Raw genomic sequence first — 16,613 nt, forward strand, 5'->3', positions numbered from 1 at the left:
CACGAAATTTGCAAAAGTAAATTGCAGACAAGAAATAGTTGGTTTACAGTAATTTGTTATCAAGTGTTAGGGATGATATTATTTGAGGAGGGTCATTATATCAGGGATGACTTAAATTATTAAGGTTGATTTTATTTAGGGATGCCACTACATGTGTTTAGGAAAGAACTTGTGTAGGTGCTTGTGATTTGAGGACGGTATATGTCATATTGTGCCAGCTTCATGATGGCCAGCTGGGTTAGATATCCAAACGGTTAAAACTACACTTAAACACTCTACCTGTATTCATATTTATTTATCTTTATTTGTTTTGTAGATAAATTCTATTGTATCTACTTTTAATATCATATACCAAAATCGTTGTGAAATGGATAACTGCTTGGTTTTTAATAGCATTGGATTCGCCTGGAACTTCAACCGGACATCCTTATCCACCGACTTTATATGAGAGTGGATCCAGCCGACTCCAGCTACATGCCGTCTGTGGTTGTCCTCAGTGCTGGCGACTCTGTCAACACCATGAAAGAAAATATTAAGACGGTGACGATTGGTCCCACAGATACTCTAGTTACCCTGCTGGAAAACATGAACGATGTAAGTCTACTAGATACTCCAGACTAAGCTAAACATTTTGTTTTATTTGGTTTGAAATTATTGTCCTAACAGCCAGGGTTATTTAATGACGGAGAATAAAAATTGATAAAGAGGACTTTATGTATGAAGCTGTGGTTGCTCACTAAACCCAGACATGTTAACTCTACCGATTCAGGCGGAAGTCTACCGCTTTTGAAGCTGATATTCCGCCTACCGCTTTAATATCCAAATATTCCGATTTCTGCAAAACATCTTCTTTATTTTTTTTCTTCCGATTTCTGAAATTTTTATAGTCGGGTTGGGCTGCCATGGTGGCTTCAAAATGCATACCAGAGAGTGTAGGGGGACTGGCTTGATAATTAAGTAAACAAAGGAGGTGTGAACACTCCCTGACCAACACCCACTGGTGCTAATTAACAGCCTGGGGCTAGTTCCACCTTGGCTTGGTGGTGTGTCACTTATTTCATGTGTCTGAGTGTAAAGATGTGTATTATGTAGGCCTACCGTAAGGAAACAATCATCTGGCCTTTCAATAAATTTTGTGCTAAAAAACTAAATAGCTTCATTTCAAAAACAAACACTGCTTATAATTGAAATGATTTACTCACGTTTTTAATGTAAAATAGGTGTATAGTGTCTGCTGAAAGTCATAAACTTTGCAATCGTAATGGCCGCCATTTTGGAATGAGGTGATTCTAATAAAGGATCCGGATTTTGGTATAAAATTTCAGGAATTCACAAAAAAAAAAAAAAAAAATTTTTCGTAGGGGGGTTGTTTTTCTAGAATATTGGTGAACGTTTTAGAAACAAATATTTGTATTTTTTCTTACATAAATCAAAAGAAAATGAGTCCAGTATGTATTCAATAAAGTGAAAAAAAATAGACAAAATGTATATTTAAAAAGGGTGATAAATACATTGAAATAAAAGTATATAATATATTTATTGGCATTTTACCTCTTCTAAATTTAATGTAAGCCTCAATTAACATTAAAAAAATGCAAAATGAGCCACCAACGCCTATGGGGATAATCAAAGTTAAAACATAATTTGTTAACAAAATATGTTTTTGTAATTATTTTGCATATTTTTGATATTTATATATCTCTGACGCACCGCAAAAATGCCGCGTGCAATGCTACCGCTTTTGAGTAAAAAATCTACCTCTTTTTGGTCACCGAAGGTTAACATGTCTGACTAAACCCAACATGGAACAGCTTAACTGATAATCTGTTTCTTCTGGAAAATTTTATTTTTCGTTGAAGCATTAATGGTGATACTTTGTACTCTTCAATTCTCAGTTGCAGCATTTCCTATTTGTGGAGATTTATGTTGTAATGCTATGTTTTAGTACTTTCGATGTGTGGAGATTTATGTTGTAATACTTTGTTGCAGTACTTTCGGTGTGTGGAGATCTCAATTAAGCAGTGCAGAAGCAGTGGAATCGATTGTAAGGTACATGGTCTGTCATTGATTGGACGCTTACGTGCCGATGAAGATGATATGGCCGCCAGTTACACATTTCTGGCCTCGGATCGTGAAGACGAAGATGAAGACAAGACTGTAACAACTCCCATCAACAAACACAGGTCAAAGGTCAGCGGGAGTAAGGAGATACAGACACACGTTTTCTGCTGGGGACTCAACGATAAAGACCAACTCGGAGGGCCTAAAGGGTCAAAGGTAAGTCAGGGGTTCAATGGGTCAAAGTAACCTCTGGAAATCAAAGGGTTAAAGGCAAGCAAGGGGTTCAAAGGGTGCAAGTTATCTCAGGGGTTCAAAGGGTCAAAGTTATCTCAGGTAGTCAAAGGGTTAAAGGTATCTTAGGGAGTCATAAGATTGAAGGTCACATAAGGAATCATACGGTCAAAAGTAACTAGGGGAATCATTGAGTCAATATGATCTATTCTAGCCATTGCATCACTTTAGAAAGCGAATCGCAACATCTAGATTAGTGTTAGATGCCGTCTGGGCCTCCTGTTTATTTACGCAACACCGATCAGAAAACAAAACAAATATTTAAAATCAAAATACATATTCCTTTAGCATACTGATAAGTAACAGATCTCAATCTCTGTCCTCAAGAAAACAGGTGTATGATCATTGACTTTGGGGGAAAATTGTTTGTTACTTATTGAATGTGGTTTTTTTCAGATCAAACTGCCGTGCTTGAATGAAACTCTGTCTGCTCTCAGATGTGTACAGATAGCTGGAGGTTCCAAAAGCCTGTTTTGTGGTGAGTGTTCCCATCACGTGGTCACTGCTGACAGCCCCTGCTGTCATCTAGTAATTTTGCTTAACTGGAGAAGGAAAATATTTAAATTCTTCATGGTCGAAGGACCATTATAGACATTTTTCATTTAACTAAATTTTATATATTTGCTTTGAAAGTTACTGGTAGATTATGTAATATTAGTATATATGTGATGTTATGTATGTGTTGGTATCGGGGCCGCGGTGGCCGAGTGGTTAAGATGTCCCCACATATTACCACAAGCCCTCTACCTCTGGGATGCGAGTTTGAATCCCATGTGGGGCAGTTGCCAGGTACTGACCGCTGGTCGGTGGTTTTTCTCCGGGTACTCCGGCTTTCCTCCACCAACAAACCTGGCACGTCCTTACATGACCCTGGCTGTTAATAGGACATAAAACTAAACAAACCAAGTGTTGGTATCATGTTGATTCAGTCGAACCTTGTTATATAAAAGTCGTGTAAATGGAATACCCTCAGCTGTTTTTAAAAATTTGAAGTATTCTATTGTTACCAACTGACGCAAATACCTGTTTAACATGATGATCTGTATGTGATATTTAACTGTTTCCGTATGTGGGTTCTGCTTTCTAGTTACACAGGAAGGGAAGATGTTTGCCTGCGGTGAGGCCACTAATGGTCGTCTCGGACTAGGGATCAGTTCTGGGACTATTTCTGTTCCCCGTCAGCTTACCTCCCTTAGTCAATATGTCATCAAAAAGGTGGCTGTCCATTCAGGTAATTGCATTTGCTCTGATATATTTTCTGTTCTTATGAAATGGTCCGGCATCATCCAGCATCCTTTATCTATTGTCCTTCTATTTTACTTGATAATTTGGAGAAGGCATTACGCGTATGTAGGCTTTACCTACCGCCCAATCCATGTTAAATCTATTTGATTTGACAAAATTTGAATTTTTGTCTACACCTGAAAAAGAGTTTAAGAGAGATTAGATTGTTATCTTGGAAATTTGTCAGAAAAATATATCAATGAATGAAAAAGAGATTTTTGGAATTGTTTAACAGAATACATGTATTCCTTTAAATGTTTTCACAGGAGGACGACATTCTCTGGCTTTGACCACAGATGGGAAAGTGTTTTCCTGGGGGGAGGGAGATGATGGCAAATTAGGTCACTTCAGTAGGTGGTAAGTATTGATGAGCAGCATCTTATATCTGTCTAATTTACATTTATGATAAAAGAGACATAACAATGTTATATGTTTAAAAAAAAATTAAAATCTGAAAACTCATATTTGTCCCCGATTATTAAAAAAACAAATTGATGTGAAAAATGGACGAATACCTTGTAAAAAGTTTTAGAGACGTAAATCTTTTTTAACTTTAATGACTTTATTTTTATAACTTAAGTAAGTGATTTTTGTTTTGAGAAATCAGAGCTAAATGTCAAAAGGTGCAATATTCTCATAAGCTTGTGTTATATACAGGAATTGTGACAAACCTCGCCTGATAGAGGCCTTGAAGTCAAAGCGGGTCCGTGATATAGCATGTGGAAGTTCTCATAGCGCAGCGATAACATCCAATGGAGATCTGTACACTTGGGGTCTTGGAGAGTATGGACGTCTAGGTCACGGGGATAATACTACACAACTTAAACCCAAACAGGTCATACACTTCATTCTCCTTTTCTGTAATGTCAAATTTATTTCTATTCTTTGTAACTTTAAGAAAATATTATCAATTTTCATAGAGGTCTAGTATTTCAAATTATAACAATAGCTTCTTCGATCCTATTGACTGTTCCATCATGAATGGCAATAGAATTTAAATGAATGATGACTTCAAGTACCAAGATTTTGATTTCTGATATTGGTTAATTTCAGGTGAGAAATTTTCCTGTTTTTTGCAGTATTTTAGATATGACAGTGATTTTAATTGTGTACCCAGTTGTTGATCTCTGATTGTGGTCCATTTCAGGTGAAGGTTCTTGCCAGCCAGCGTGTCATGCAGGTGGCTTGCGGGAGTCGAGACGCACAGACACTGGCCTTGACAGACGAGGGTTTAGTGTACTCATGGGGAGATGGTGACTTTGGGAAGCTTGGCCGTGGTGGCAGTGAAGGATGTAATGTCCCTCATGAGATCGACAGACTACGGGGTCTGGGTGTTTGTCAAATCGAGTGTGGAGCTCAGTTCTCCCTGGCGCTCACAAAGACTGGCCAAGTTTGGACATGGTATGAGATCAATTCTAGGTTTTTAGGGTCAGAATGACATATAGCCATCATGCTTCATCAGTTGTTGTCCACTGTTTGAAACCTTTTCACTGTCACTGCTGTCATCTCAATACACATTTCGAATTTCGCAAAAATTAAATGACTTAAAATAATTACTTTGGTCAAAGAAATCATACATGGTCAGAAAATGGATTTAAATAATTCGCAGGTTTTTGGTCTCATTGAAAGTCAATGGACTTGTACAGAATGGGGCTCCGTGCATTCGATGATCGATAGGGGTCTTTAAACCCCTCCCTACACCGACTAGAAATTGAGTTCCGGTTGCACAAGCAATTAAAATCATAGTATTTATAGTACATATAATACAAGTTGAAAATGCTAATATATCATACTTAAGTATGAAAGATATAGAATTTGGTTTTCTCTTGTGGTTGAATGCCATTATAACTTTTCATAATATAGTATTGGCATTGACATAAAAGGAAAGTTTTCATTTAAATAAACTCTAAGAGTGCCATTTGAAACTATTTTGACATTCAATTATGGGGAGGTAATGGTTGTGAGGAGATAAATTCAGAATATTATTGATATAATTATCACATATTAGCTATTAATGCTGTACTTACATGTTACGTTATCAGGGGTAAGGGAGACTACTTTCGCCTTGGACATGGCAGCGATGCCCATGTAAGGAAGCCCCAGCTGGTGGAAGGCCTCAAGGGTAAGAAGATCGTCCACGTCGCTGTTGGAGCTCTACATTGTCTGGCTGTGACAGACTCAGGACAGGTAAGACACCTTACAGTAACGTACCAAATACAGAGTGCATACAATGTGCAGATACTGTACACACAACTGTGTAATGTGCGATTGTACATAGTGTAAATGTGGAAATTTATGTGAAGGGCGGAGGGGGGTTTGCCAATTAGGTAAAGGCGTTTTCACAACTAAAATTTCCACTTTTTTCTTGTGAATATATAAAATATATTCCCAAAAACCTGAAGCTAGTACATATCTATCAATAAGGTAACACTGATACAAAATGTTGAATCGTTACAAATCACGAAATTCAGCACTTGTGAAAATATCAATGTTTACAGTATCACATTTTGGTAATGACAATTGAATTTGTTCCTGCAAATTCTCAAGATGTACCCATGGAATCAAATTGATTGAATAATGATCTCTTTTGTTAGTAGCTTTTTGTACCTCAGTTACTGATGAAAGAGAAGAAAGACAAACAATACATCAATCCTAAATTTTGACAAAATTATTTATTCAATTTCAATTGTTTTATTACTTTTGGCCTTTTCGCCTTATGACTTCCCCTGTTGTCAAATTTCTTGAATATAATGGAAAAGTAAAGGAGAGAAAAGCAGAGAAAACATTCGTTTTTCATTTGACCATATACATCTTATCAATGGTGGTCATCCATATCCCCATGGGCTTGATTTCTTGATGGTGATTTTACCAGGTTTTGTACATGGTATAAGTAGTACAGATGTAGGGATATATTTCTTTGTACAGGTGTATGCGTGGGGTGACAATGATCACGGACAACAGGGAAATAGCACCACTACCGTGAACAGAAAGCCTGCCCTGGTCCACGGACTTGAGGGATACAAGATCACGAGGGTTGCCTGTGGCTCCTCCCATAGTATCTCCTGGGCGACCACCGATCTGTCGACACCAACATCTCACGAGCCTGTCCTCTTCTCCTCGTCCAGAGATCCTCTTGGCGCCTCACTTCTTGGTGTTTATCCTCAGTCAATCAACTTAAGTAAACTGAAAATGAGAATTAATTACTGTAAACATACTGATTTTAGCGGTACTTTTAAGCGCTAATTCATGTACAACGCTGAATTATGTGAATTAAAGCGTTTTTCTGCTATTGAACCACTGGATTGCGCTTATTATCATTAAAAAAATTAAAAAAGGATGATCCCAGGAAACAATAATCCTAAATTTTGTAATCTAAGTACACATTGAAAGAATATAGCAATCTGAAACAAAATCAAATACCAATGTTATGAAGTTTTCTTAAAATCTAATATCTTGTTTTATATAACTTGGCAGTGTTTGATGTATTTTACCAGGTATGAATGAGAGTGTAGCTGATGACGCTAATTCTTCGGCTCCGGCACCATCTACGCAGACAACTAAAGTCGTTCGTCCTTCTCTGGCCAAAATTATCCTCTCACAGGAGACAGACCTAGCTAAACAGCAGGCCCTGGGCCATGTACTAACAGCCCTTCAGATCACATACGCAAGGTAAGGACAAAACAGGAGGCCCTGGGCCATGTACTAACAGCCCTTCAGATCACATACGCAAGGTAAGGACAAAACAGGAGGCCCTGGGCTATGTACTAACAGCCCTTCAGATCACATACGCAAGGTAAGGGCCATACAGCAGGCCTTGGGCCATGTACTTATAGCCCTTCAGATCACATACGCAAGGTAAGGGCCATACAGCAGGCCTTGGGCCATGTGCTTATAGCCCTTCAGATCACATACACAAGGTAAGGGCCAAACAGCAGGCCCTGGGTCATGTACTAACAGCCCTTCAGATCACATACCAAGGTAAGGGCCAAACAGCAGGCCCTGGGCTATGTATTAATAGCCATTCAGATCACATACGCAAGGTAAGGGCCAAACAGCAGGCCCTGGGTCATGTACTAACAGCCCTTCAGATCACATACGCAAGGTAAGGGCCATACAGCAGGCCCCGGGTCATGTACTAACAGCCCTTCAGATCACATACGCAAGGTAAGGGCCAAACAGCAGGCCCGGGGTCATGTACTAACAGCCCTTCAGATCACATATGCAAGGTAAGGGCAAAACAGCAGGCCCTGGGCCATGTACTAACAGCCCTTCAGATCACATACACAAGGTAAGGGCCATACAGCAGGCCCCGGGTCATGTACTTACAGCCCTTCAGATCACATACACAAGGTAAGGGCCATACAGCAGGCCTTGGGCCATGTACTAACTGCCCTTCAGATCACATGCAAGGTAATTAAAGGCCAAACAGCTTGACCTGGGCCATGTACTAACAACCCTTCAGATCTAATACACAAGGTAAGGGCAAAATAGCAGGCCCTGGGCTATGTATAAACAGCCATTAAGATCACATACCCAAGGTAAGGGCCAAACAGCAGGTCCTGGGCTATGTATTAACAGCCATTTAGATCGCATACGCAAGGTAAGGGCCAAACAGCAGGCCCCGGGCCATGTACTTACAGCCCTTCAGATCACATACACAAGGTAAGGCAAAACAGCATTGTATTAACAGCCATTCAGATCACATATGCAAGGTAAGGGCAAAACAGCAGGCCCTAGGCTATTGTATTAACAGCCATTCAGATCACATACACAAGGTAAGGGCCAAACAGCAGGCCCCGGGCCTTGTACTTACAGCCCTTCAGATCACATACGCAAGGTAAGGGCCATACAGTAGGCCTTGGGCCATGTACTTATAGCCCTTCAGATCACATACACAAGGTAAGGGCCAAACACCAGGCCCTGGGCCATGTACCAACAGCCCTTCAGATCACATACCAAGGTAAGGGCCAAACAGCAGGCCCTGGGCTATGTATTAATAGCCCTTCAGATCACATACGCAAGGTAAGGGCCATACAGCAGGCCTTGGGCCATGTACTAACTGCCCTTCAGATCACATACGCAAGGTAAGGGCCATACAGCAGGGCCTGGGCCATGTACTAACTGCCCTTCAGATCACATACGCAAGGTAAGGGCCATACAGCAGGCCTTGGGCCATGTACTAACTGCCCTTCAGATCACATATGCAAGGTAAGGGCCATACAGCAGGCCTTGGGCCATGTACTAACTGCCCTTCAGATCACATACACAAGGTAAGGGCCATACAGCAGGGCCTGGGCCATGTACTAACTGCCCTTCAGATCACATACACAAGGTAAGGGCCATACAGCAGGCCTTGGGCCATGTACTAACTGCCCTTCAGATCACATGCAAGGTAATTAAAGGCCAAACAGCTTGACCTGGGCCATGTACTAACAACCCTTCAGATCTAATACACAAGGTAAGGGCAAAATAGCAGGCCCTGGGCTATGTATAAACAGCCATTAAGATCACATACCCAAGGTAAGGGCCAAACAGCAGGTCCTGGGCTATGTATTAACAGCCATTTAGATCGCATACGCAAGGTAAGGGCCAAACAGCAGGCCCCGGGCCATGTACTTACAGCCCTTCAGATCACATACACAAGGTAAGGCAAAACAGCATTGTATTAACAGCCATTCAGATCACATATGCAAGGTAAGGGCAAAACAGCAGGCCCTAGGCTATGTATTAACAGCCATTCAGATCACATACACAAGGTAAGGGCCAAACAGCAGGCCCCGGCCTTGTACTTACAGCCCTTCAGATCACATATGCAAGGTAAGGGCCAAACAGCAGGCCCTGGGTTATGTACTTACAGCCCTTCAGATCACATGCACAAGGTAAGGCAAAACAGCAGATAAAAACAGCCCAATGAACTAACAGCCCTTCAGATTAAATACGCAAGGTAAGGGCAAAACAGCAGGCCCTAGGCTATGTATTAACAGCCATTCAGATTACATACGCAAGGTAAGGAACAAACAGCAGGCCCTAGGCTATGTATTAACAGCCATTCAGATTACATACGCAAGGTAAGGGCAAAACAGCAGGCCCTGGGCCATGTATTAACTGCCTTTCAGATCACATACGCAAGGTAAGGAACAAACAGCAGGCCCTAGGCTATGTATTAACAGCCATTCAGATTACATACGCAAGGTAAGGGCAAAACAGCAGGCCTTGGGCCATGTACTAACAGCCCTTCAGATCACATACACAAGGTAAGGGCCAAACAGCAGGCCCTGGGCTATGTATTAACAGCCCTTCAGATCACATACACAAGGTAAGGGCCAAACAGCAGGCCCTGGGCTATGTATTAACAGCCATTCAGATCACATACGCAAGGTAAGGACAAAACAGGAGGCCCTGGGCTATGTATTAACAGCCCTTCAGATCACATACGCAAGGTAAGGACAAAACAGGAGGCCCTGGGCTATGTATTAACAGCCCTTCAGATCACATACGCAAGGTAAGGACAAAACAGGAGGCCCTGGGCTATGTATTAACAGCCATTCAGATTACATATGCAAGGTAAGGATCAAACAGCAGGCCCTAGGCTATGTATTAACAGCCATTCAGATTACATACGCAAGGTAAGGATCAAACAGCAGGCCCTAGGCTATGTATTAACAGCCATTCAGATTACATACGCAAGGTAAGGACCAAACAGCAGGCCCTGGGCCATGTACTAACAGGCCTTCAGATCACATATGAAAGGTACGGGCCAAATATCAGGCCTTGTAGCTGGGCCATGAACTAAAAGCCCTTCAGGTCACATATGCAAGGTAAGGACCATATGGTTAGCCCTTTTACCGCCACTGAAATTGAATTCAAATGAAGAATTTCAAATCTAGAGCAAAAGTAAAGTGTAGCTTTGAAACATGATGATGTAATCAGCAAATAATAAGCCTAGTATATATACCATTGTGGAAAGTTTGTTGGACAGTTAATGATTTTAATGTATTAGTAGTTGTCCCTCTCGTTAGGATTTTACTTCGGAAGCTAAGGACTTGAGTTATCACACTGTTTACTGTTACAGGGACACGATTGTAAATTCTCTGGCCAAGGAACAGCTTGCTGCTGCACCATTGTCCACTGATCTTAAGATATCTGCAATGTCGACTTCCATGACAGCGTCGACCCACCAGACTATGGACCTCACCAACAACCAGCCAATGGAGAACTCAGAAGCTGTAGATCATGCCGACATAGCTCTATCTATAGTAGAATCAACTCACTCAGATGTAAGTCCTTGAATTGGAAATGTGTAGAAATATTATTTATCACATAACTGACCAGTTAATCCATGTTATAAATATCGCAATAAATATGTGCAATAACACTTTTATGAAGTCACAGGTAATATTGGCGTCGTAATTGAAATATGACGCCTCACAAATGTTTCGGTAGAAGAAAAGTTCAAGTCCTGATTAACCACTCTAATATAGGAACTGAAATGGAATCATTGTTTCATATTATGAATATGTCCACCCATGAAATGATTTTAAAACTCTAAACTATGAAAGAAAGAATCCCTGAATATTTCTCGTTATACAGAAACATGTCTTAAAAGTTTTATGTTGTATCCCTAATTGTTATATGTTCTTTCACAGATTAACACGGAGATTCCTTCGTTCCCGAGTATGCACAGTCTGGCCGCTAAGATCTCTCCCGCCACTAGTATAATGGCAGAGACGTTCACCTCGACAGACCAAGTCACCTCTACGATAGAGAAAGCACCCACTTCCTTCCCTGCTGGTCTCGATGAGTTCACCAATCATCTGACAGCTGATGATTGTCGAGTACTTGTTGATTTGCTGAAGTTATCTGTCGGGTCGCGAGTAGGAACAAAAGGGCGAGAGACGCTGTCGGAGATTCTAACATGTTTAGGAAGGGCATATCCCACGGTAAGTAATTAAGACTTGAGACATGAAGCCAAAACATGAGTTGTTTAGAATAGAGGAATTATTATACCTAGACTGAATTCACTTGAATATAAAGCATGCCTGCTTATTGGTTCATTTAATGTAACCAAGCTTCCTCCATTGGTTGTATAATTACAGGTCTCTGAGATGTTATTGGAACTGTGTGTTACTGAACTTGAGGACGTGGCGTCAGACCGAGAGACTGGACGATCCATGGCACAGCCGATTGTCCAGGAGAGTCCCCACCCCTACATTGACGATACGTCACTAACAGGTCATGTCAAGATACCAGGTATGTTTCCACACTGCTACATTGACCAAAAAGAACTGACAAATGTTTCAGGTACTGAAGCTCGGAGTTTGACTGCTACTGTTACAGTGAATATAACCTCTAATACGATATAATTGAAAAATGTTTTAGGTGCTTTAGCTCTGGGTTTGATTGTGAATATAAGAATTCAACCTCTAATAAGCTTTAACTGATATACGTTTAAGGTGCTGAAGCACTGCGGGTGGAGTTTGACCGCCGCTGTTCTACAGAGAGAAGACACGATCCTCTTACAGTGATGGATGGATCAAGTCGTACAGTTACAGTTCGCTCAGGTAACATGTTTATACTTTTAACCTCAAGAAAGTCTACTTAGTAACCCCCTATGAAGAAATTAAAGGTTGATTTTTGCATATTTTGATCTGTTCTTTCTGATGGTATAGTCAGATTTGTGACATTTTGAATATTAAATATTTGGACTTGCTTAAATGTCCTAGAATGGGGTTCAAATTAAGGTGTCTCCAAAATGGGGTGGGGGGAGGTTGGCAAGCATGTAACGTTATCTCCAAACCCATTATTTCTGTGGGCCAAGCTTCCAAAGCTTCTCATTCCAAAAAAAAAGAAATGGCAATTAGCAGGTTTCCTTAGGCTGAGTTGTATTGGTTTTTTATTGGTTTTTTCCCTCAGAAATTATTAATCATTTATGATCAATAAAACCTTATCTATAGGTTATATGTAAGGCACATGTAGGTGTTCTGTTATGCCATAGTTTCACTGTCACAAAAAACAACCATCAAGTAGTGATTACAAAATTTGCTAATCCTTACCACCAAATACCTTTTTGTTACAGGGAGAGAGTGGTCAGATTGGTCTCAGGAGCTAAGGATCATGGGAGATGAGCTACGATGGAAGTTTACGAGTGACGGTTCGGTGAATGGCTGGGGATGGTGTTTTACCGTGTATCCCATCATGCCTGCCGCAGCACCGATGGACATGTTATCTGACCGTACCATCCTGTCACGACCTTCTATTGACCTTGTAACTTGTCTGTTGGACTTTAACCTCCAAATGAGCCTCGATAAGGGTATTGTAGCACGGTTAGCGGCCGCTCTAGCTGCTTGTGCTCAGCTAAGTACCTTAGGTATGTCACGTAATGATCTAAAAAAAATTGTAAATATTTAGTTCTTATGTATTCCTATTTAAAACATTTGATGATAAATTACATTTACATGGCTTGTCTAGTGTTGACAAGTCAAATGGCTGAGATATCCCTGTCCACTCGACTCATGTTTGATTATTTCTCCATAGCATCTGTGAGGTATTTGTAGCAGCAGTACATTGCATTTTGTTGTTACAATTTCATAAATAAAAAGTGTAGAAACTTATTTATATTATATTAGTATAAGCAGATATGATATTGATTTTGATGTGTGTATCTTTACACAAAAGTTCTCAAAGAATTATAAAGACAACTGAATAGACGAAATCCTCTTACAGGTGCTAGTCAGCGAATGTGGGCTCTACAAAAATTACGGAAACTGATGGCGGCCAGCTTAGGAGAGCAGTCCATCAATGTGAATGCCTTACTGGCCAGTCCTAGTTTGGAAAGTCCAGATCAGGAAATACCAAGACCATTCACAATGGTGACTATCTCTTAGATCATTATAATGTACACCATGGAATATCGATGATTTCAAATACTTAAAATTTGTCCCAAGCCCAAACTGTGAGGATTGAATTTTCTGGACTACCCACTCCATCTACTCTAGTCAATAATCAAATCTATTCCCTGATATATTTTCGCCGGATGGTGCTTTTTTTTTCGAACTGTCAACATCGCAGGTCCACTGTTAATTGAATTTATCTTTAAAAGTCAATAAAGTGTATTTAAAAGTCATTAATCACATACAATAGAAATCAGTCATTACATTTAATTTCTACCTGGCCCAGACGACAGGTGAAGTAATCTCGTGTTATATGGCATGACATCTGTTCTTAGTCCATCATTATTTCCTAGCGCCACTTGAAACAGCCAAATTATGCTTAAATGGTGATTTCAGTTTAAAAATTGTTTAAATGAAATACAACATGTATGTGATACTTCCTATTTGTTTTGCTGTAGTGTTTGAGTGGATCTTCTCTAGCCTCCTTAGTGAAGGGACTGCCTGAAGCCCTTCAGCGTCAGTACGAGTATGAGGACCCAATTGTCCGCAGTGGTAAACATCTGATGCACAGTCCCTTCTTCAAGGTATTGACTCCAACTAGTCCTTGCTACTTCACCTCCTTCAGGTTTACTCTTGGAGGACGGCAGAATAAATGCTCTAAAACAGTTGGAGATCGATTATAAGATACACTGTTGTGTAAACCAACCATCTATTGCATCTAATTTATATTGTATTTCATGATTAAGGTGAATTTTGCGAAGGTATATCTCCGCTGAGTAATATCTCTTTACGTTATATTGAAAGCAATTTCAATTCAATAAATGTTATCCGCAAAACTCAATCACTACATGTAGACTTGGTTTGAAATGGAAATTGCGATATTTAGTAATCATGAAAGATAGATGGTTTACATTCGTCAAAGATCTGGATAAGTAAAATGAATTTTTATGATGATAAATAAATTTTGATTAAGGTGCATTCAACTGAGCCATACACATAAGGATATAGTACCTTTCAGATTCAGAAATACAATAAATTGTGCACTGCCCAATAGAATCTACATTACATAGTAAAAATAATCTTTCAAAGAATTGAAGATAAAAACATATTTTCTTCTATAGATTATGTATTAAATATTACCTATTGAGTATTTAATCTTGTTAAACGTTGACCTTTGACCTGTGTACAGGTGCTGGTGGCCTTGGCCTGTGACCTTGGATTAGACAGCCTTCAGTGTTGTACGGAGGCTCACAAGTGGGTATGGTTCCGTCGATACTGTACGGCTGCCCGGGTTGCCGCAGCGATGGTCCAGAGGACAAGCTTCCCACCAGTGTTTCTAGAAGAAGTTCGTAAAAAGATCAAAGACATTTCCGGTGATGGTGAGGAACTTACCAAATCCCATGAGGATCATACCGTTTTTACACAGGAAATGGATGAACAACTACTTCTCTGGCTAAACAGGTGAGAAATTTGAAAAAAAAACTCCTTTAACTTTCATCAAAAAATTATTGCTCAAAGGATAATTGCTTCTCTCCCCAACATCCAACCCACTTACAAACATGTGCACCATATTTCTGTATTATAAGAGCCTCGCTTCCAGGTATGAGTCCCCAATAGTAATCAGGTTCTCTATCTATCTGTCTGTCTGTGCAGGTTTTTGTGTTTTGTACAAATATTATGAAAGGGAGTAAGTATTGTTATGAAATCATTTGATATGGGTATTTCCCTCCCCATCTAGATCTACTATCATGTTATTTCTTGGACTAACAAGAGTCAAAATAGCTGCTCATTGTGATGGGGTCTTACTTGTGTTAGAGTCTGATACTCTAATGAGTTAGTCAATTAGTTAGACCCTTCCTGATTTGTCAGTATTCTAGTAAATAACTATAATAAAATCATCTAATTGGCTGTTTATGTTGTTCAGGAAACCAGAGGACTGGACTCTGTCCTGGGGAGGTAGTGGCCAGATTTTAGGCTGGGGTCATAATCACAGAGGTCAGCTGGGCGGAGTTGAAGGGGCAAAGGTCAAGTTACCAATAAGTTGTGAGTCCCTGGCCAACCTACGACCTGTACAGCTGATCGGAGGGGAACAGACTCTGTTTGCCATTACAGCTGAAGGAAAGGTAAAATTTTATTTTTGTGATATGATAGTGACAGGTTCGGCGTGACTATATTGCTGTCTTTATATCCACGTTTGGCTGTGTCATTATATTAAAACTGAAGGCTCTATATGAGACAACTTTTCTATTTGATAAGACTGTGTTATTTGGTCCGAAATATTTCAAAAGGAAATGAAAAACAATGCACTTCATATCTAAAGGCTGTGAAGTTAGGTATCATTGTTTTGAAATATTATTTAAAGAATTTAAGTCTCTGTCGTCCTGTGATCGGTCTGTTTTCAGTTTTAATATGGCATGATAAGATCAGAGATAGATATAACAACAATGATAGTAACACCTGGAGTATCAGGAAGATGGAAGGTTTTCTTTACAGCATTTAATTAACTGTAAACAAACTTGTTTAAGCAGTAGTTTTAAATTTTCAAATTAGCACACTTGGTGCTTTCTTTGAATCATTGATCAATGTACAGTCCTTAATTTTTTTAAATTATTTGTCAAGTATTGAAGCATCAAATTAATTTGTATCCTCGCTAATAAACCATATTATTTACAGTTTCTCACATTTACACAGAAATTTGACAGCGTTAATAAATACATTAACAGTATGTTATCCCAAGTATATCTTATAATGAACTGTCCTGTGATGTTTGGAACAGGTGTATGCCACAGGTTATGGAGCAGGTGGCCGCCTAGGTATAGGTGGCACAGATTCTGTGGCTAACCCAACACTACTGGAGTCTATACAACATGTCTTTATCAAGAAACTGGCAGTAAACTCTGGAGGGAAACACTGTCTCGCTCTGTCTGCTGAGGGTGAGGTGTACTCGTGGGGAGAAGGGGAGGACGGAAAGCTGGGACATGGAAATAGGAGGTATGCTTTCTTAGATGTGATGTCTTCTAGAGAAAACATGTACTGAGATTTTTCATTTACATTAAATTTCTTAAAATCTTGCTATGAGTGGATCTG

At 39.9% G+C, this 16,613-nt stretch overlaps 1 protein-coding gene across 3 annotated transcripts in view; it reads left to right on the top strand.

The window, feature by feature from the left end:
- LOC138328078 (E3 ubiquitin-protein ligase HERC2-like) overlaps positions 1-16,613 on the top strand; it is a 96,956-nt gene that overhangs the window by 62,935 nt on the left and 17,408 nt on the right. For 2 of the 3 annotated variants that reach the window (XM_069274689.1, XM_069274690.1), the window contains exons 49-68: positions 394-594; positions 1,990-2,277; positions 2,749-2,830; positions 3,440-3,583; positions 3,903-3,993; positions 4,294-4,471; positions 4,784-5,037; positions 5,679-5,823; positions 6,562-6,814; positions 7,131-7,305; positions 10,709-10,913; positions 11,283-11,576; positions 11,733-11,886; positions 12,090-12,197; positions 12,713-13,003; positions 13,360-13,505; positions 13,985-14,110; positions 14,716-14,987; positions 15,451-15,649; positions 16,303-16,517. In XM_069274689.1, coding sequence (XP_069130790.1) covers positions 394-594; positions 1,990-2,277; positions 2,749-2,830; positions 3,440-3,583; positions 3,903-3,993; positions 4,294-4,471; positions 4,784-5,037; positions 5,679-5,823; positions 6,562-6,814; positions 7,131-7,305; positions 10,709-10,913; positions 11,283-11,576; positions 11,733-11,886; positions 12,090-12,197; positions 12,713-13,003; positions 13,360-13,505; positions 13,985-14,110; positions 14,716-14,987; positions 15,451-15,649; positions 16,303-16,517 — 3,821 coding nt within the window. The remainder of the gene's footprint in view (positions 1-393; positions 595-1,989; positions 2,278-2,748; positions 2,831-3,439; positions 3,584-3,902; positions 3,994-4,293; positions 4,472-4,783; positions 5,038-5,678; positions 5,824-6,561; positions 6,815-7,130; positions 7,306-10,708; positions 10,914-11,282; positions 11,577-11,732; positions 11,887-12,089; positions 12,198-12,712; positions 13,004-13,359; positions 13,506-13,984; positions 14,111-14,715; positions 14,988-15,450; positions 15,650-16,302; positions 16,518-16,613) is intronic. The other variant, XM_069274691.1, reaches the window with a different exon arrangement.

This window comes from Argopecten irradians, chromosome 7, assembly GCF_041381155.1.
Source record: "Argopecten irradians isolate NY chromosome 7, Ai_NY, whole genome shotgun sequence".
In the NCBI taxonomy this organism is placed as follows: domain Eukaryota; kingdom Metazoa; phylum Mollusca; class Bivalvia; order Pectinida; family Pectinidae; genus Argopecten; species Argopecten irradians.